General features: G+C 35.6%; 2 protein-coding genes across 3 annotated transcripts; one reads left to right on the top strand and one right to left on the bottom strand.

Annotated features, from left to right (window-relative positions):
- Positions 1-1,808: 1,808 nt before the first annotated feature.
- LOC105157894 (15-cis-phytoene desaturase, chloroplastic/chromoplastic) lies at positions 1,809-7,615 on the top strand. 2 transcript variants are annotated; one of them, XM_088878583.1, is made up of 15 exons: positions 1,809-2,270; positions 2,741-3,015; positions 3,108-3,240; positions 3,687-3,775; positions 3,907-3,964; positions 4,070-4,225; positions 4,508-4,656; positions 4,848-4,967; positions 5,589-5,802; positions 5,884-5,986; positions 6,135-6,182; positions 6,289-6,334; positions 6,559-6,746; positions 6,875-7,037; positions 7,230-7,615. In XM_088878583.1, the coding sequence occupies exons 2-15, from the start codon at positions 2,800-2,802 to the stop codon at positions 7,287-7,289; spliced, it is 1,743 nt and encodes a 580-aa protein (XP_088734709.1). In that variant the 5' UTR covers positions 1,809-2,270; positions 2,741-2,799; the 3' UTR covers positions 7,290-7,615. The 2 variants fall into 2 exon arrangements, with proteins under 2 accessions (XP_088734709.1, XP_011072715.1); XM_011074413.3 differs by having other exon boundaries at positions 1,809-2,121.
- A 9,309-nt stretch (positions 7,616-16,924) lies between these two features.
- On the bottom strand, positions 16,925-20,676 carry PSY1R (Leucine-rich receptor-like protein kinase family protein). Its single transcript, XM_011074415.3, has one exon. It carries the CDS (start codon positions 20,334-20,336, stop codon positions 17,109-17,111), a length of 3,228 nt encoding a protein of 1,075 aa, XP_011072717.2. The 5' UTR covers positions 20,337-20,676; the 3' UTR covers positions 16,925-17,108.
- Between the last annotated feature and the right edge of the window lie 746 nt (positions 20,677-21,422).

Below are 21,422 nucleotides of genomic sequence, written 5' to 3' on the forward strand. Positions count from 1 at the left end.
GACAGAGATCCACATACTTTGTTATTTGAGTTGGGTTGCAGTCTATCCGACTCCATTTGAGATTTAAGATCATGACATATGAATCCATATAAGTACATATTTTGGGGGCCAAGTACACTTTTTTAAGAGAGTGTTGTACTTATTGTCCTTTGATCTTACACTCAACTAATTTAAGCATTGAAAGATTTAAATTGAGAACCTTCCAACACATTTAACGTACATACGTTCGCTTTTCTTAAATCCCAAATACTTATTCGAATTGAACTGCTTGTTTGCGATTCCTAACTCTTAACTCCAATGTTAAGAGTTTATTTGTAAAGATGTGGAGAGTGGAAAAGTAGGTTTATTTATAGTTGATAAAGTCAGCAGTTATGAAATGATGGGTTTTAGCTGTCTATTAATAGATGAGCATAGTTATAAAAGCTAGCTGGTGTTGAGAAATATTATATTTGTATATATATAATTTTGTATTAAAAAATGGTGATTATGAGTAATGAGCGTTGGATATGATGGTGGAGCGGAGGTAGCTAATCATTTACAATTATTCATTAATTAGATGCAAATTAAGAATTTGATGAGTCAAACATTCAGATATCAATTCATTATTTTTACATCACCAAAAAGGAAAAACACCCATTTACATATACACCAAAAAACAAATGATGTGTAATTTTGTGGTGAAGGACCAATTTATGAAGATGGGTTTGGTTATTGAGAGTAGGTGTCAACGTGTCTCTAAGTCCATAGCCTTCCATATTAAATGTTAATCAGCAAAAGTTGGCAAAATTAGAGAAACCATTAAAGACACACATAAGCCTCAATCTCCACCTCCCTTCAAATTTAATTTAATTACAGTTTTATTTATTTTTAAATTAGAAGTACACTGTACATAATTTAAATGGTGTTACTGTGTTAATATAATATACTTGAAGGAACGTTCGTGTAAAATTTAAGACTGAATTACAAATACAATTTCAAGTAACGTAAAGAAAGAAAGAAGAGAATATATAGGTATTCTTGAAAACCCCACATTTGTAAATTGTGATGATCATAATTAAAATAAAATTGGTGAAGAAATGGAGATGGGAAAGAGTAGGTGAATGTCAATTCTTACAGAAATAGTTTCTATGTTTTTCTTTGCATAGAAGACAAGAAAATAAATAAATAAATGGTGTTTTGTAGTAGTTGGTTGTATGTGGGATGTAGCTTCGTTGTCGCATTTTCAATTTGACGGGATATTGGTGGTGTCGGTGTGTAGTAATCCGTTATATATTATGGACTGGATTGGGAACTCATGTTGGGATGAGCCCAATACAAAGAAAATAAACAAGAAGAAGGTGGATCTACCCACCCACATATGCCATCCCCATACCCATACCCATACCCGCATGAAGAAACTCAAATAATGCAGGATCACAAGCCTTCTTTCCTTCAACAACACTTAGGACTGTACGAATACCATTTGCTACTTTAGTTTGAGCCGATTTCTTTCTCACACTGGATGCCACCTCCTACTAATCTCCTCAAGCAGCCACAATGGTGATAGGCACAAGTTGGATGAGTTTTCAATCTATTTATTTTAGAAATAATAATTCAAATTAATTAAGTAATCATAATCATCTCTTGAGTTTTTAGTTATTTCATTTGAAACGAGTGAATTATCATTATTTTTTTAATCCAGCGAAAACTCTTTCTTTTCTTTTTTTTTTCTGAAATAATCAAGCATTATACGTTAAGACATAGAGACATAGAATTGACCAAACAAATAATAGGAATGCAAATGGATAGAATATTCCTATCCATGCCAAACAATGTGAGATCAACGAAAGAAGCCAAACCATCCCACCATTTTTTGCAACTGTCTGACCCATTTCACGAACACACTTTTAGTTTTTTTAGGTTCAACTGTCGTAAGCTTTACAGGCATCTTGGTTCTTAAGACGCCACATCCCCAGAATTTACCAGATTATGCTGCACCTCCTCTCCACTTTCAATCCCACTTAGCCGCTCCCATTCAAACACCAACCCCCCTTTCATTTTCGTTTTGTTTTATATTTTAAAAGAGATAACATACCTCAACTGAACAATTTCTTGAGTGCCCATCATTTAATTTGCCACAAGGTAGGAGCTTTTCTTTTTTAAGTCTTGATTCTTGTTATCTTTCAAGGGCTGCTAAGGTTTTTCTGTTCAATTTCTTGTTCCATGATTAACTGTGAATTGAGCTGAATTGGAAGTTTTTATCACGCGAGGACCTCTTGACTTGCCCCAAGGTAGCTTATCTTTTTTCTTTCTTCAAGTTTTTCATGATCGGTTCTGTTTATGAGCTGCAGCTACTGACGATTTCTGTTTCCTGCTGCAAATTCTGCTTTTTAACTGAATGGGGTATGATTCTTTATGGACACTTAATCAGGGTGATTTTTTATGTTGGATGCTCGTGTTGCCGGGTAGCGGTAGGGTGGGCTAGAGTTGTTATGTTTTTCGTATTCCTCTTCACTTGTTTGGTTTTTGCTTGGGTTAATGAAATAATGAAACAATTCTCACCACTTAAAGGGTGGAAAGTGATTCTTGAGATTGATATATATTGAGGAAGTGCACTTTTCACTCAGTTCCACATGTCGAAATTCCCAAATTGATATGGGAATTTTAGGCGCTCCTGTTCTCTGAATATGAGTATTTAAGTCTGCTATTAAGTTCTGAAATTCTTCGTATGGATGTTTACTGATGAGACATTTTGTAGCAGCAAACACGAGCTGCTGAATTGTAATCACGCTTAGTCGGGAGGAAACCTTAATTTGGAAGATGTCCCAGTTTGGACAGGTTTCTGCCATTAACACGAGCAGGCAATATAGTGGATCAAGTGTTTACAGCTCGCATTATGCTTGGAGGAAGGACTGCACTATCGGGCAAACAAATGGCCTATCGTTTGCAGTTAGTGATGCTATGGGTCAAAAGTTAAGGATTCGATCTCCACATGCTTTTGCAACAAGATCTAACAGGGCTGCAGTCCCTTTGAAAGTATGCTCTCAAAATGTTCCTGATAATGGTTAGAGTATGTCCAAAAATTTGAGTTTATGAAGAATTGTATTAACGGTATGTTTTTTAAGTAGGTTGTTTGCATTGATTATCCAAGACCGGAGCTTGAGAACACAGTCAACTATTTGGAAGCGGCTTCCTTATCATCATCATTTCGTAATTCTCCCCGTCCAAACAAACCATTGGAAGTGGTAATTGCTGGTGCAGGTGGGATGAATATTTTGTCTTTAAAATTGTTTTTCTGTTCTCATTTCATCAGCAGCTGGTTATGCTTTCACAATTGCCACTATGCTATTTAAATTTTTTTAGGTCGTTACTCCGTATTTGTTCTTTTAAAACATGATGAACTTCATGAATTTGTCAAAATTCTTTGACATATAAAAAGAGTCTGGTTTTTGTCTTCTCAAACTGCTGTGCCCTTGTCGTTATTCAGTTTGATATATAACCACAAGCATGAAAATCGATTCTCCCATTTCTTCATTGTACTTCATTGTTCATGCACTACGCACATGTGTAATCATGATAACGAAGTTATATCCACAAAATTTTATCACAGAACTTATCTGATGAAGCTATTAGTTTTCTTTCTTTCTTCCTCTTCTTCCTTTTTCTTTTTCTTTCTGCTAATTTCCTGAACTTTTGGATTCTTATAGGTTTGGCAGGTTTGTCTACTGCTAAGTACTTGGCCGATGCAGGTCATAAACCAATATTGTTGGAAGCAAGGGATGTCCTGGGTGGAAAGGTCAGAACTTGATTTCTTGCAATCTTTTTTCTCCTATTTCAGGTGTCCACTCATGATTTATCCATCTTTGCGCAGCCACCTCTTCTTCTGCTTCGGGTGTCTCCTCTTATGATTTGCCTAATCTTTTACAGGTGGCTGCATGGAAAGATGAGGATGGAGACTGGTATGAGACTGGCTTACACATATTCTGTAAGTTCAATTTCTCTAGTTTGGATTTATGGCTTGAACAACTCCTATAGATGTATGTTATGATGCACCCATATGACTTATCCATAATGCTTGATTTGCTTTAAGTTGGGGCTTACCCAAATATGCAGAACCTTTTTGGGGAGTTGGGCATTAATGATCGTTTGCAGTGGAAAGAGCATTCTATGATATTTGCTATGCCAAGCAAACCAGGAGAGTTTAGCAGATTTGATTTTCCAGAAATTTTACCTGCGCCATTAAACGGTGAGCTGTTTTCCATTATCTTTGTAAAGTCCTTTCTCACCCGCAGAAGGTGACCATATGCCATGCTAATCTGTCACGTTTTTGCTTTCAACCTACATGCTTGACAAACAACATGAGTTGTTTCTTTAACAATAATTCCTTTTACACCTATGTTGAAATGTCACCTCCAATATTCATAATTCCATTGCATATGGATCAGTAAGTGGTTATTTTGTCAATCTACATTGAATAGATTCACTGTATGATTACCCAATTTTAGTGCTTTACTTGCATGATTGGCAGGAATCTTGGCCATCTTGAAAAACAATGAAATGCTTACTTGGCCAGAGAAAGTCAAGTTTGCCATTGGGCTATTGCCAGCAATAATCGGAGGTCAGTCGTATGTTGAGGCCCAAGATGGAATAACAGTTAAAGACTGGATGAAAAAGCAAGTATGTAGTTATTCTCTTCGCATTCTGTAGCTTGGTTCTGCTGTCTCTATGAATCTAGGCATATTTTCCATTATGAGACTACTTGATTATGTATGAAACATGAAATATTCCTTCTGTCACAATAATCGAGTTGGTATCACTTACTGATCACCATCGCATTTTTAGTAACTCATCATCCCAATCATTTTCAGGGGGTGCCAGAGAGGGTAACTGATGAAGTGTTCATTGCCATGTCAAAGGCACTGAACTTCATAAACCCTGACGAGCTCTCGATGCAGTGTATTTTGATTGCGTTGAACAGATTTCTGCAGGTAGGTCTCTGTGTGTGTGTGTGTCAAGTATCAACGACAACTAAATACGGTTGCTCTAATGAGGATAGTGCTTCTAATTATTAGATTATGTGATACAAAATAAAGGACTAAATGTTGAAGTTCATTAATTATCAAAATGTCAAGCAAATTAGATTGCCTTCTCGAAGAATCAACGTCATCAAGTTATTCACACCTCAAACAATCACATTGTTCTTTCTTTGTTTCCTTTTATCTCCTTGCTTCATATTGGAGACACGGAGGATACAATAACTAATATTGACGTGAACTTATGATTATGGTGTATTAAAATCTTTGACAAGACCATCTTATAGATTTCTCTTAGAATGGCAGTCCTGTATGGTTGACACGTAGCTTTTATTAGTTTGAGAGTCATTTGCTTCTTCATCTTTTTTAGTTTCTGTTCTTTGGCATGACAGGTAAGTCGCATATCAATTTCCGGGTACAAAATTATGTTCTTGTTACGAGTTTCATAATTTCTAATACATCAACTGGAATACTTTTGATGCCAATGTCAATTTCAAATGATGCTGCATAAATTTGTGCATGATAATTAGATTCGAGTACAGGAAACAAAGTTTGATCTGTTTGATAAATCAACAGGAGAAGCATGGTTCCAAGATGGCTTTTTTGGATGGTAATCCACCAGAAAGACTTTGCATGCCAATCGTTGATCATATTCAATCACGAGGCGGCGAAGTCCAGCTGAACTCACGAATACAAAAGATTGATCTGAATGAAGATGGTACTGTCAAAAGCTTCATACTAAATAATGGAAATGTGATTAAAGGAGATGCATATGTATTCGCTACTCCAGGTAGAGCCTTCATTCCCTTGTGTATCCCTTTCATTTTGCCTGAGCATTTCCAATATTGCTTACATACCTTTATGCTTTCAGTTGATATCCTGAAGCTTCTTCTGCCTGAGGACTGGAAAGATATGCCATATTTCAAGAAATTGGAGAAATTAGTTGGAGTTCCGGTTATAAATGTTCACATATGGTAAGTTATGATCTCTTTCTCCAACTGATTTTATAATTAGTTTCTGTGAATTTGGTCAGGCATACTGTATTTGAGGGGATCGAAATAATTATTAAATCTTGTCTGCAAGAGCTCAAATGATATTTACACGAGTTGATCTCAAATGCAGGTTTGACAGAAAACTGAAGAACACATATGATCATCTACTTTTCAGCAGGTTTGATCATGCGCATTCACCAGTTTAATTCTCTTATTTCCTTAAAATATTTTCAACATTTCTTCTGCTGAGCTCCCATGCTCATAGCATTCTCATTTCCATGCAGGAGCCCACTTCTTAGTGTCTATGCTGACATGTCCGTAACTTGTAAGGTAAGACAAGACATAACCATGTTACTTCTGTATCATGTTACAGTTTGGATGTAAGATTCAGAGTAAAGCATAGCATGAATTGTTGGGACCTTCTCTAACAGCTTAGTTTTAGAACACTGGGTAGTCACATGGTTCTTCAGGAACATGTTTTGCATGTAATCTTGCTTTCTGTCTTTTGTTCCATGGTCCGTTCGTATTTACACATTGACATTTCTTTTCTTCAGGAATACTACAGCCCAAACCAATCAATGTTGGAGTTGGTTTTTGCGCCTGCAGAGGAATGGATCTCCTGCAGTAACGAAGAGATCATTGATGCCACAATGAAAGAACTCGCGAAGCTCTTTCCTGATGAAATTGCAGCCGATCAGAGCAAAGCAAAAATATTGAAGTACCATGTTGTTAAAACTCCTAGGTGAGAAATGAATCTTATCATGTAGGATCAAATCTTGTCCTGGTCAAAAATGTGTTTTTTCTTCCGTCCAGTATTGAACTGAGTTTAATCTGTTCAAAAACCTGATTCAAGTAAATTTTTGTTTGTAGGTCTGTGTATAAAACGGTACCTGGCACTGAGCCTTGTCGCCCACTGCAAAGATCTCCCATAGACAGATTCTATTTAGCCGGTGACTACACAAAGCAGAAGTACTTGGCTTCAATGGAAGGTGCCGTCCTCTCAGGAAAGCTTTGTGCTCAGGCCATTGTACAGGTGATCTGTCAGTGCCAGTTTGAAATTCCTTGTACCGTTTCTCCTTTTGAAAACTTGGGCTTTTATCGTCAAAACCAGACTGAACAAGAATTAAACATGTTTGTCAAACTTTTTAGCATAGTTCTTTTGTATGCTGCTGCAGATATTTTCATGTCAGTGCACTGCTTAATTTCTCACATCACACTTTTGCAGGACTATGAATCACTATCTGCAAGAGGGCAGAGAAAGTTGGCAGAGGCGACGATTGCCTAACATGTCTCGGGTGAGAGTTAGATATATTCTTTTGCAACTATATAAGGAATTCCATGTAAGATGGAAGACAGGCATGCAGCATATACACATGTTACACAACCACGACAATGACAGTGTAAAAAATTGATGGCTCGTTCAATTCTTTTGATGCATGTCGTCGAACTACATGTCAATTTCGCTTTCACAGTTGTAAGATATTGATGTTTAATCATCCTTAAATACGCTTCTTGTAGCATATATATGTTGTTGAGGCACAGTCGATGAACAACAGATGAATATTTATGTGCTATACTTGGTTGGCTCAAGGGTGAACTGATTCACGTTCATATTATCATCCTATCATCCAGACACAAAATTCTTATCTACACAAAACATTAAGAGTAATAATATTAAACGAGGAGTGGTAATAACTTGTAATTGTATCCTTAAATAGTCAACTAAGTGATTGTAACACAAAGTTTTGGATGGAGGGGTACAAGTAGAGTGCATTTACAAGTGATTGTGCAACAATCTAGCTAGAGTCCAAGGAATGTTCCTGGAAATTGCAATAGCTTTGCTTGAATTTCTCCTCCCATCCATTTTCTATGCATACATTCACTGAATTTGGTGTACATTTGTTGTTAATAACTTAATTGGTTTTGTTTTTCAAAGCTCATTCTCTCTCCAACTTTATGGGGAACTGTTGTTCATATTTATTGGGATACAACAAGTTAATTTTAGGATGAGTATACCAACGTACGTACGCACATAGTATTTAGATCATCAGTAGAGTCACCGCCCCACCTCCTCAAATTTTCAGGTTTTAATTATACTCAAATTGTTCTCAAATACATTACTGATCAGTTTAGTGTGCTGATGTTTTATGAATTGGATAATTAAAAAATGTTATCTTCACCCCGATTCCCACCAAATTAAGTTAATATGTTGAGAAACAAGTGGGTACAACTCACGTATCTACCTTGATTAACCCCACCATTCTGTGTACAACTAGCTCTGATCACACACAAATCTTAAGTAATTAGGAATCACAAATAATGGTGCCTGATGATTACCATAATTAATTAATTAATACAGCTGTTCTACTATCTTAAGATTCTCTTACACAAATACTAATTTAACACACACACCCACAAAAATTTTTCAGAGAAAAAACAAAGAGCAGATTTATGTTGAAATTAAGAGGGAGAGTGAACAAGTGAATCTATAGAGATATAGGTTGTCGGAACATCAAATCCACAGTTCAGAACTCGAGCTCACATGCATATATTGGAAGGGATATTCAATTTATTACTTCATCTCATACAGAAATGACCAAAAATCTCTTCCTAATAAATAAAATAGTAAATAACATCATTATTTTGAAAAATGAAGCAAATTATGATTAATTTGGAGTAATTTGCTTCATTTTTTAAAACACAAAGCGATGATTTGTTAATTTTTTTTTCATATGGGATATTTGCTCATTTAACATATCACACGGATAAATTGTATTTAATCCCTGTAATAGAAAGATTAACAAATCTGATCAGGATATATACATATATGTTCACATGCCAAATTAATATATATATATATATATTATCGTTGAGAGATTGTGTAAATATACCATCGATCGTTTAACTAATCTTGTTTACAAGTTGATGATCAATTGTGTGATCATGTGTATATATGAACATTTAACATAGGATTTAATTAATAATAATATTCTTCATGTTTAATTAATAGATATTTATATGAGATGCATGATTTGAATTAGTTGTAGATAAGATCCTTAGGTCGTTGTATGTTGGACATACATATGACATATGCTTCTAACCACCTCCAACTCTTCCTTATTTTTAAGACAAAATTTGACTTGTTATGTAATTAAACCTGCTCATCGCTCAATTCCAAATCTGATTCAGAAAATATGAAAAATACAAATTCTATTGAAAAGTAAATAATTTTGAGAGAGAGAGTATATATACATAAAACAAGAAACCCTACGCAAAAGATGAAGCTCTTGAAGCTTAATTAATATTTGAATCAACATATTAATAAAAATAACCTTTGCATAAACTAAAACAAGTAATTAGGTATTCCAACCACATATATTTGATAGATATCAAAATATCCCTAAAGAACATAACAAAAATTATGATATATTTATATACTATTATAGAGAAAAATTAGTCTTGTAACTACTGGACTGACAATTTTAGTCATATATGTTTTAATTTAGTAGCAATTTTGGTCTTTCGGGCCAAAATTACCTAAAAAATAGTCGGACAATTGGGGCTTAGGGTTCCGATTGCCAATTTGTCTCAACTTAAACATGCGACATCTTGCATGGCTGCTGACGTGGAAAAGGACGGTAATTTTGGCCGGAAGAACCAAAATTGCCACTAAATTAAAATATATAGGACAAGTCAACACATGAGAAAATAAATCTAGATTTTAGGGCAAGACTATAATCAGCAATTGGGGGTGCATTTGAATTTTGATTGAAACACATGCTATAGGGTTAGAATCAACGTCGGACGACGAGTTCAGTGGTGATGCACGTGGCTAGAGATGTGCCGGAAAAAAATTTCAACGACCAGTTGTGTGGTGGTGGTGGGCGGGTAGTGTTTAAGCATTTTTTGTCACGCAATTTGATTAGTTAATTTTCGGTCACTTTTGGCAGAAAAGACCAAAACTGCTACAAATTTAAAATATAAAAGAATAAAATCGTCAATCTCAAAATTGCGGGACCAATTTTACGCACTCCTCATACGTACTAATTTTTCAATTTTACCTACTCATTTATTCTTTAAATCATTTTTTTCCTTCATTTTTATTTGCAGAATAATAATTCCAATCCTTTATTTTTTCTTTTCAGAATAGTAATAATACTTTTTCAGACTCAAGCTCTTTCAAATCCGTGGGAGGGTGGAACCAATTAAAGGTGGCGGGTAGCAGATCGACACAGTGTTCCCAGAATCACTCTCCTTTGCCTCGTCCTCATCAAGCAATCCTCCTTTTTTTAATGCTCGTATATATATATGTGCACCCACCCCACACCCCACACCCCTTTACCACTTTTCTAATCCAACTCATCTTCTCACTCCAACACGACACCTTCTCCCTTCAATCCCAATTCACTTTGACTACAAAAATTAAAATGGATGACTACAAAGTACTTGATGTGCGTGCTCTCTAGCTATAAATATGTAACCCCTACTCACAAATTCCCTTCAATTAGGGTCTGGGTCCAGCTCCATTAAGTTGTGAGCTTTTTTCCCCTAAACTACTCTTGCTTTTTAATCTCTTTTTTGGGTTAATTAATTAACCAAATATATACATATATATATAAAATTCCATCTCGAAATCCCAGCTAGGTAGCTGATCAGAAGAAATATGGGTGAGTTGAAGAAGAATGTTTTGGTTGCAGCAAAGAGATCATCATCAAAGGCCCGCCTTCATGGCGGGTTCACAAGAAAATGTGCTTGTTTGGTGAAGGAACAACGAGCCCGGATTTACATCCTCCGCCGCTGCGCCACCATGCTTCTCTGTTGGTACATTCAAGGAGATGATGATTCATGACCTCTCTCTCTCTCTATATATATATATACATTCCAACCCTTTATTTTAATTATTTTCCACATATATACTATCACACTACGTACCCTGTCTATATATACATACATCACACGTCGACGACACAAGTTCAACAAAGTGGATCACTCCGGGTTGTTTTCTTTTTCCTTTTTTTTTTTTTTTTGTTTTTTGGTCAATGGTAGTCGAATATATATACATATACATATATAGTTCTCTCCATGGTAAAATTAAATGCCAGTTTTTTTTTGTTTTTTACCTTAATGGTGTAGGAAATTCCATTAGGGTTTTTCTGGCAAAGGTGAGATCAATTGTATGTATATGTAGATATATATATATCGGCCACATATATATATAGCAATCCGGGCGCCGGCCTTCTTCATCAACATGAGCTGATGATCCATCCATAATGAGGGGAATTTTCCAAAGAATTGAAGTGATCATCAATTGATGAAGTGCAGGCTGAGGGCTGAACATGATCATGATCGATCAGGATTAATATTGTGATGTATGTATGTATGTATGATCATGAACTTAGTTAGTCATGTGTTGGTCTATTTTGTGTAATTTTCCCTCCTTTTGTTGTGGAAGCTAATTTGATTTAGCAAAAATAAGACTGTACGTACACTCGATGATCAGAGACCACATTATGTAATATATATATATATATATATATATATATTCTGGAGCACTTTCATATATTTATATGCATGTATTGTTATATATATCTCAAATAAAGTTATTCTTATGTTTCAATATATATGTATTTAATTATTTGCTATTTTCTGTGGGGTTTTTTTATTATTATTATTCTGATCATGTATTAATTAAGTCGATATATATGTAAGAAAGAATTGGGTGATTTATCACCACCCTTTTGGAATATTTGAGGAAATAATGTCTGCCTTTGTTTAATTTTCTGTCCTGATCGATGAACGTCAACTCCATGAATACTAGCTACCAGCTCAATCACATTTCACCTCAAATTAGAAGAAATATAATTTTTTTATCATAATTAATTAATTATTATGATATATAAAACATAATAAACATGAATTAATTATTATGGTTGCTTAACAATATTTATTAGCTTTTTAGAGCCAACATGAAAACATTAATCGTACGAAATATTTTGACCATAACACTAGAAGAATTATAGTATTTAACTACAGTTAGTTGTCATGGTTAATAACAAATATAATTGTACCAAATAGTTGTTGACTACTATCACGCAACGGTTGTTTGTCGTGATTTTTACGAATGTCGCTAAAATATTTGCCATGGTTAAAAGTCATGATAAATATTTTGACCATGACTCTTAATCGTGACAAATAATTTTTTCATAGTGAAAAAACTAATTTTTTGCATCAGATTTGTTCAAGTGTCATTTACCATGATTTTTAGCTATAGCCATTAATATTTTACTGAATAGTAATTTTTTTAGTGATAATTAAAACTATATGATTAATATTATATAGTCAAAATTTAAATTTTTGCATTCATTTTAATTTTTTTAGCCGTTCTAAATGATATTAATTTGATATAATTTTTAATCACATTAATTTATATTGTAGGAAATAATTTATTTATTTTATAATAATTTTTTATATACAAGAAAAGTAACCAAAAGAATTTAAGCAAAAAAGAAAAAGGCATAAGTAGATAAACTAAATATCTAGCTCCTTACATAATATTAATGAATGAAAAATAATTAATAAGTATCTATATCTTATCATCATAATTGTTCAAGCTATGTACACTTATGGAAATTTCTAATTCGAATCTGATTCAATCGTACAAATATAATATACATATCATGTAATTAATATACAATTCAAAAAAATTGATCAAACATGTTTGTGTAAGAATTTTTCGTACATCTACTTGTTTATACCACTATCATTTCAATTAAGTGAGGATCGATGTAATTAAGAATGCGAAACAAAATATTCTAATTAGACCATGTTTAAATAAATACTTAGGATCTCTTTTCCCCTTTGTGGGAGGGGTAAAATGAATTTAGGTAAAATAGCTTTATAACTTTAGGTTATTGGTATTTTTTATTCTATGACTTATTTTATTTATATATTTAATTTTTTTTGATAAATTTAGTCCTAAATATCTTACACTAGTTGGTCTTTTTTCGGTAAATTTACTTCTCGATGCACAGTCGGGGCAGGGTGAAATCTAACTGTGGAAGTCTTGCCCGTAGGACCGGGAGAGATTTCTGTGTTTAGGTTACAGGTCCCGTGGTATAAATCTATTCTTTCCTGAGGGCCTTCCGTTCATAGCAACAATCTCTTTCTTAGGCGGATGAACAGCCAATAGTCTAATGTTCGCTCTACGGTCTTAACCGCCTTGTCATATCTGCGCTCACGATCATCTGACTAAGATCTGTGCTAACGGTCAATTAACTACGGTCAATGTACGCACTACGGCCAGAGGAAAGTACTATAGGAAGCGAGGGGGGATAACAGGGGAAGGAGACTGACCCGGAGCTTACCAGCCCAAGCTCAGTAGGCGAAAGATGTGGGGAGTACAGTGAGTGTCGGAATTCGCCCGTGAATCCTGTATTGACAATTTTGATCCCAACGCTTCATAGTTACAAGACAATAAATGATATTTATTACATTGTAAAAGGGACCAAAATTGTCAAAACATGATTAAATTTGACAAAAAATGATCAAATGTGAGATGTTCAAAACTAAATTTGTCAAAAAAAATGACTCAATATATAAATAAAGTAAGTTACAGAACTAAAAGTGCTAACAACCTAAAATTAGAGGACAAAAAATGTAACTTTGTCATGAATTTAATTCGTCACATGATTCTTCTGCAATGCATGTTTATTTGTCGGTAGAGGAAACTAATAAAGAAGGAATTATATATATATATATATATATATATAAATGAGATTTTAAAGAAAATAATTGGGATTGATCAGTTCAGAGTACAAGATTGAATGTCATGAGATGGGCAAACCCACATCATCAGCTGCATCTGCCTCTGCAAAATGCTGTCTCAATATCTAGTTGTCACAATATTATTGGGTTAAATTCTTTTTGACCCCATATAATATGTAAGAATATAAAAAATCTCTCTATAAAATTTCTAATATAAATAATCACACGATCTCCTGGTGAATTTGACCCTATCTTTTTAGAAATAATAATTAAAATACCCCTCATAATTAACCGGTCAAACTAGATCTATTAATATATAATTATTTTAATTTATAATATATATAATTTATAGCTATTAAAATATACTTATAATATATATAATTATAATTTATAAAAAAAATATTATTTCAAAATAATAATTATAACCCACCCCACCCCCACCCCCTACCCCCTATCGGCCCCCCTGCTTCACCCCCTCCCGCAACCCCCCCCCCCCCCACGTCCACCCTCCGCCGCCGCCACCCCCACCCAACCCCGACCTCCTTTTCCTCCCCTTCCCACCTCCCACTCGCTCACCCTAGGCTTGAGCGATGCCGATCGCCCAAGGGTGAGAAGGGCGCAGGCTGCACCCTCCTCTGCAGCAGCATCGACAACAAAATACTTTTTTTTTAAATATATAAATTAATTTTTAACTAATTTAATTAAAATAATATTTTATTATATAAATAATTATTATGTGAAATAATAATATTATTAGTAAATATATATAATATGATATATATTAGATGTGAGAGAATGATAAAAATAAAAAAAAAAAAAAAGGTATTTTCATAGCCAATTTGCAGTCAAAGTGCGTGTGGCCCAATTTCAGTACGAATGAATTTTTTTGAACTTTATTTTATATCACAGGGAGAGTAATTGATACTTTAATTTTCATATAATTTTTTTTTAAACATTTCTATTATCAGAGGGGATCTCAGAACTTCCCCCCAATATTATTACATGTATTAATTCTTGCAAATGTGCTAAATAGTTTGTTTGCTAGCTAGCTAGTTCATCCCTTATATGTTTTTATTATACTATGGAAGAAATAATTTGATCCAAATTAGATTTTATCGGGTCAAACTAAGTACAAAATAAATATTATATATTTATTATGTGATTGATTATTTTTTCTAATCTGTTCATTAATTATTTCATAACTATATTGCACTTGTCATATAATTAATTAGGTCGATCAAACTTGGCATGTATTAGAATTTCCTATCTACGAGTCTTTTCAACTCAAAAATATTCTACAGTTACGCAGTCGAAACAGATCATGGCCGACAGAATTATATTTCTTATAAAACCCATGAGACATGACGTGTGAGTATTTATATCATTTTATGTATTATTATTTTATTAAAAATATAAACAAATAAAAGAATTAAGATAAAATGAATAATATCACTTCTTCTTTTTTTCCTATAATTGATAAAATAAAATAATCGGACAGTATGAGAAGAAATAGCACTTGAAGTTGACTGATTCGGCCAAATGGGGCAGTCGAGTATGATAAGCAGAACAAGCCCATTAGAGTACCACCACCACATAATATCCATGCATTTCTTATGGGCTTTGGCCCAAAAATCAATTTTCTTGTGGAATTCCCTTTGCTGGTATGATTTCCAACTCCAACAAAATCAGAAAAACAAAAAGGGACAATTGAGTGCAACTCCCGCTCTTCCTACTTCCCTCCAACTCCATGTCTTCAACTGAAAAATGTCAAGCCACCCAAACCCTAATTACACACCTAAACTTTCAAATTTCATGCCCTAATGTTCAAATTGCTCTCCGGTCTTCCTCATTTTCTTCAAGAGGTTGGATTTTTGGCTTAGCGCCTGTGTTTTAATTTGCATCTCGTACCACGTTTTTTGGTATTTTTCGTGCTATTGTCACTACCACCACCCGCATGTGCAAATACCGAAGCAGAGCCATATTGCGTTTTGCAGCAATCCTGAATCCTTTTTGTTTTTTTAGTTTTCTGGCTGGTGCGTGATTTCGTCTTAGCTATAAGGTATGTGAGAAATGGAAATCTCATGTAATATAACGGAAATCCTTTTGAGTTTTTCATGTTTACAGAAAGCATTAATGTCCAAAAAGGTTTGCTTGTTTTAAAATCTTTAGCATTTGTTTTTCATGCTGTCAGATATTTGGGTTTTATTATCTTGATGCATGATAACTATCACCAGCTAAGCCATAGTGTTTTCCTCATACTTCTTTCTTTAATAAGGTATTGGTGGAGTAGGAATTGGTAATATTGAAATCAGCTAACTGGATCTTATATAGTGAATCCTTGATGTGTTATTTTTGGATTTATATTATCTCTGCTTCCCAAAGTTCCAGTCTCTGACTTGAACTTAGTGAGGCCCCGGGGCTTATAGATGGAGGAAAGTGAGAATGTTGTGTTATAGTGATTTGCAAATTTAATATTGTAATTGTATGGTATTGGATAACTTTGAAGGTGATAAAAAGTTGCAAAGTTCTTCACATTGCTTTCTTTTCATGGGATAACATAAACAAAAGAATACTGGCAACACTTTGCTATTGGGAAACGAAAAGAAGACTTAGTAACTTTGTGGTCATTATCTTTGTAAGATTTGATTCGTGGAAGCAACTTTGATTTGGATTTGATTGCGAAGGGCACTTGATTAGCGAGTTGACGATTTAAGATTTAAAACCATAGTTTATCTAATCAAACTTCTGGACCTCTTGCTAAGATCAATATGTACGCCTTTAGATTCCACTTATTTGATGTGGATTCTATAAGTCTTCAGAAACTTTGTTTCTCTTGTTGTGGAGGATAGTTAAGAAGATTAGAGCTTTTCTAACATGCCTCATCGTGCTTTAGTCTTTTGTTTTGTAGAAGACTAAAACTCAAAGAGTAGTCGTTATTTTTGTTTTAATACGATTCTAATATGCAAAGTGCAGGGAACCCAGCTAATGTGTAACTATATGCCCAGAAATAATTCCAATCGTCATGATTATGGCTGTAAATTCATTTTTCAGACAGTTGAAATGGCTAAATCGATGAAGTTGTCGTGTTGCATCTAATATTAGTATTTACAGTATCTATATCAATTACCAGTAAATTTTCTGTTCAATACAGTACTGTGACTCCATGCTTAATTTTCTTTTCATACAAAATTTATCTTTGTACAATGTACAATACTCATTACTTAAATCTCTGATTTTGTAGGGAAAATTGCCTACAGAGGAGACTGATTGCAGATGTATGTTGGCAAGACATTCATATCAACAACAAATTCAGAGTTCTATATTTACAAGCTGTTCTCCCTTATGTTGTTGTCTGTCGGTTGGACCCTACGTCCTTGAGCCAATCAACTACTTCTTTTATAGTCGGCCTCTTGAAAGGATTTTGATTGACACACATGCAGGCGACATCAAGCACTTGCAACATCTCTTCTTCAAAGCCTTTGCCTCTTAGGAGAGGGTCGAAGATTTCATCTTGTTTTCCCTCACTCCTCATTTGCTGTACCCATATAACCAATTCCCTTGACATCTTTGGCTTGAACAACTCGACAGGTCTCTTGCCCGTTAATAATTCAAGCATGACAACTCCGAAACTGTAGACGTCTCCTCTTAATGTGGCTATCCACGACTGACTATACTCTGGTGGAATGTATCCAAGGGTGCCAACCAATTCGGTGGTGACATGAGTATGATACGGAAGAATCAGTCTTGCTAACCCAAAATCTGCCACGTGTGCTTCAAAGTTTTGATCAAGAAGGATGTTACTGGACTTTATGTCGCGGTGCACAATATGTGGTTCACAAATTTGGTGCATGTAAGCCACCCCACAGCTTGCCCCTTGAGCTATCCTTAGACGAATTGGCCAACTAAGTTGGGATGGTCCATCAGGCTTCTCGTGCAACCAGTAGTCAAGGCTCCCATTCTCCATGTAAGAATATATTAGCAATCTAAAGCCATCATGCACACAGTAACCTTGCAGAGCAACCAGATTCTTATGTTGGGCTGTGGATAAAGCTTCCACCTCAGCCTTGAATTCTCTTTCCATCAAACCCATGTCTCCAGAGAGTTTCTTAATTGCAAGCTTGGTTCCATCCGCCAAAGTTGCTTTATATACCAGACCAAAGCCCCCACAACCAATTATGTTTGATTGGTTGAAATTGTCCGTGGCTTTCAATATATCAGCTATTGTGATATCCTCTGTTTTATTCTTATTGTTCGGAAACAATATGACAAGGCTTGTGTCCTTTGCAACCTCTGGAAATACTCCAGAAGAGTTGAAGGATATTGTATCCAGATCCTTTTCTTGGTCACCTTTTGATAGGTTTCTCCTCTTTGAAAACACCAAATATAGAAGCAGAGTCATACTGAAAACGCCTGAACAAATCACAAGGGTTAGTATGATGGTTTTCTTGCTATCCCCTTTTCGGGTTGCTGACTGACTGTTATTGCCTGATTGGTTGGTGCAAGAGCGCTGCAAAATTCGACCACACAGCCTTGGATTTCCTTCGAAGCTTGAAGCTGGGAAAGTGTCGAACTGACCTCCTGTAGGTATTGGCCCTTCGAGATTGTTGTACGCAACACTGAACGAAGACAAAAAGTTGAGATTTTGGAGTGATGCTGGAATTTCACCAGAGAGATTGTTTCCAGAGAGGTCCAGCTTTTCTAAGTTAGTGAGGTTAGATATTGAATCAGGAATGTATCCTGAGAAATCATTATTACTAAGATCCAATTGAATGATAAACTTCAACTGACCAATCTCAATTGGGATAGTACCACCTATACTGTTGCTACCAAGATATAGAGCTGGTGGCAGGTTTGCAAGTTGACTGTACTGCAGATTGGAGGCATTATTGGGCTGAACAAACACAGGCAACTCTAAGTTGCTGCGGTCAACTTGATCAGAAATCTGCTGGGATGCTAGTCGTCGCAGTTTAATAAGTTCCATGGGGAAGTATCCTGTAAGTAGGTTATGCGATAAATCTAAGTAGAAAAGATTCGGGAGAGTCCCAAACCAACCTGGAACAGGGCCTGTCATGTTATTGTAAGATAAGTCGAGAACCTCCAGCTTATTTAGCTCTGACAGCCACATTGGAATTTGACCAGTGAATCTGCAGCCACCCAAACCCAGTACTTGGAGGTTTTGAAACATCTCAACCCCAACCAAGTCTTCATTGCCAGGCAGTGCTTCATCATAGAAATTCTTTGAGAGGATTAGGGTGCTGAGGTTCTTGCACCCTGTTAGGATTCTTATTGCACTTGTCATATTGTTTAGGCTGTTATTGGAAAGAGATAGGAATGACAGAGATTGTAATGATGCTATATCTGGCAAAATTTCTCCAGTTAGCTTGTTAGTGGCCAGGCGAATTGCTGTAAGTGTCTTGCAAGAAAAAAGGGTTGCTGGCAAGCTACCTCCGAATAAATTATCGCCCAGATCAACTGTCTTAAGTTGGACAAACTTTGAGAAATCAAAAGCCGATAGCTCACCTTCAAGGTAGTTGACCCTTAAATTCAGTGCTGTGAGCCTGGTACAGTTGGTGAGTGAGGGTGGAATAGTCCCACTGATTTGGTTGATATGAAGCAGTAACTGTTCCAATTTGGAGAGCCGCCCAATATCTTGAGGAATCATGCCTGTCAGTTCATTACCGTACAGCGCTAGGATTCTAAGGTTACTGAGGTTGACAATTCTTTCATCGATAGCTCCAGAAAGCTTATTGCCAGGCAAGTACAGTTCTTGCAGTGTCAACAACTCGTAAATATCCTGTGGGACCTCTCCCGAGAGATTAGTGAAACCTACTCTGAGGCTCTGCAAATTTGTACACTTACCAAAACCTTGAGCAATTGGGCCCGTAAAATCATTGTTGGAGAAATCAATCCACTGGATGAACGGGGAAAAACTGCAGATAGATGTCGGGATTAACCCGCCGAAGCTGTTGTTGCTGACATCAAAAGTTTCCAAATTCAATGCAGGCTGGAGGAAGGAAGATTGAACTGGCCCATGAAAGTGGTTGTTGGACAAGTTGAATATCTGAACAGTAGCGGGCAGCTTTTCTGATGGGGCTAGCTCTCCAGACAAGCGATTACGGCTCAAATCAATGACCTGAAGTTGATTCAAGGACATAAAAAAATCATCGGGAAGAGGGCCAGAGAGCCAATTGTGGGAAAGACTAAGTTGAGAAAGACTGGTGAGATTCACAATAGAAGGAGATATGCTTCCCACAAGGCCTCTTGATGGTAGCCACAGATTGGTCACCCGGCCAGAGCCATCACATCCAACACCTTCCCAACTGCAGCAATCGTGCAAAAGAGACCAATTCAACGGTGGTGAAGCGGAGATGCTGAGATTGAATGATGACAAAGAATCACGATGGAGCTGATTGCAAGAGGCATGACAGGTATTTACAAAGCAAGAAACAGCTGCTAACACTACGGTTAGGAATAAATCCAAGAAATGATAATCTTTGAAGGGGTGATGAATATTTGGATTCTGCTTAGGCAAAGAGGAAGAAGAAGAATGGAAGGAAGTCAAGAGCATGGCTGCTCTAACTAAGGTGATGATGATGAGGTATAGGATTCGATTGTGGGCAAGTCAGGTCAGTTTATTACTTATCTTTTGATCATTATCAGAAGAAGAAAAACATAAGAAGAAGAAGAAGACAGTTGAAGGTGGCGAAGATACTCCAATCAAACTCATGTGGGTTCTCCACTTTTCTTCATCCAAATTTGTGCAGACTTGAGTCCACCCACCAAAGAGGAGGGGAGGGATAGAGAGGAAGCTAGAGTGGGTGATGTTGACATGGAGCAATATTAAAAGTTGAGGTCTAAATTATCAAAAAGCGTTTACTTTTGGGACGGCTGGCTGGCTGGTGGACTTTCTTTTTTATTATTTGTTTATATATATATATAAACAATACCTACATATATACATATATATACACACACATACATATTGATTATTATCATTTTGAATTGAAGGAGAAAGCGTGTATTTTACGTGGGTGTGGGTGTGGGTGTGGGGGAAAAGAAGAAAGAGTGAGAAGCAATGTTTCACAAGACCCAATAGCCACTCCCTTCTTGAACTTGTTTTATTTACGGATAAAACTATTGAAATTGCCACTTGCTGCTGTTGCTTCTATCATGCAAATACAAAAGATTTATCCTAGTGGCTATGACTATTCTCTATGTAGAATAAGAAAACCTTCACGCACCTTCTTTCTTTCCATTTTTTTATGGTTACAATTATCATGTATTTTTCAATAATATATGTTGGTCTGATGCTTAAATTTATTTTTATTTTTAGTTATTAAATGTCTTGAATATATATATATATATATATTTGCTTGTATTTTGGCTGGAAGAGAGATGGATTTTGGAACCCGTACGTAATTATTTTTTTCTTCTTTTTTTCCCGACAAATGCTTGGGAATATTATTTTTTTTCCTGTTTTTATTATTATTATTGGATCTCTATAAACGTGATGGGGTGTATTGAGTGGGCTGACAAATAGTGTAAGATAATGGGCAGATGCACATGTCATGTCTTGTTACAAACATCCAATTAGGTCTCTTGAATTGTATTTGTAGAGGGGGGGGGGGGGGGGTTGTGCACACGTACAATAATA

Source organism: Sesamum indicum, linkage group LG3 (assembly GCF_026168435.1).
Source record: "Sesamum indicum cultivar Baizhima isolate 11 linkage group LG3, ASM2616843v1, whole genome shotgun sequence".
Taxonomy (NCBI): Eukaryota; Viridiplantae; Streptophyta; class Magnoliopsida; order Lamiales; family Pedaliaceae; genus Sesamum; species Sesamum indicum.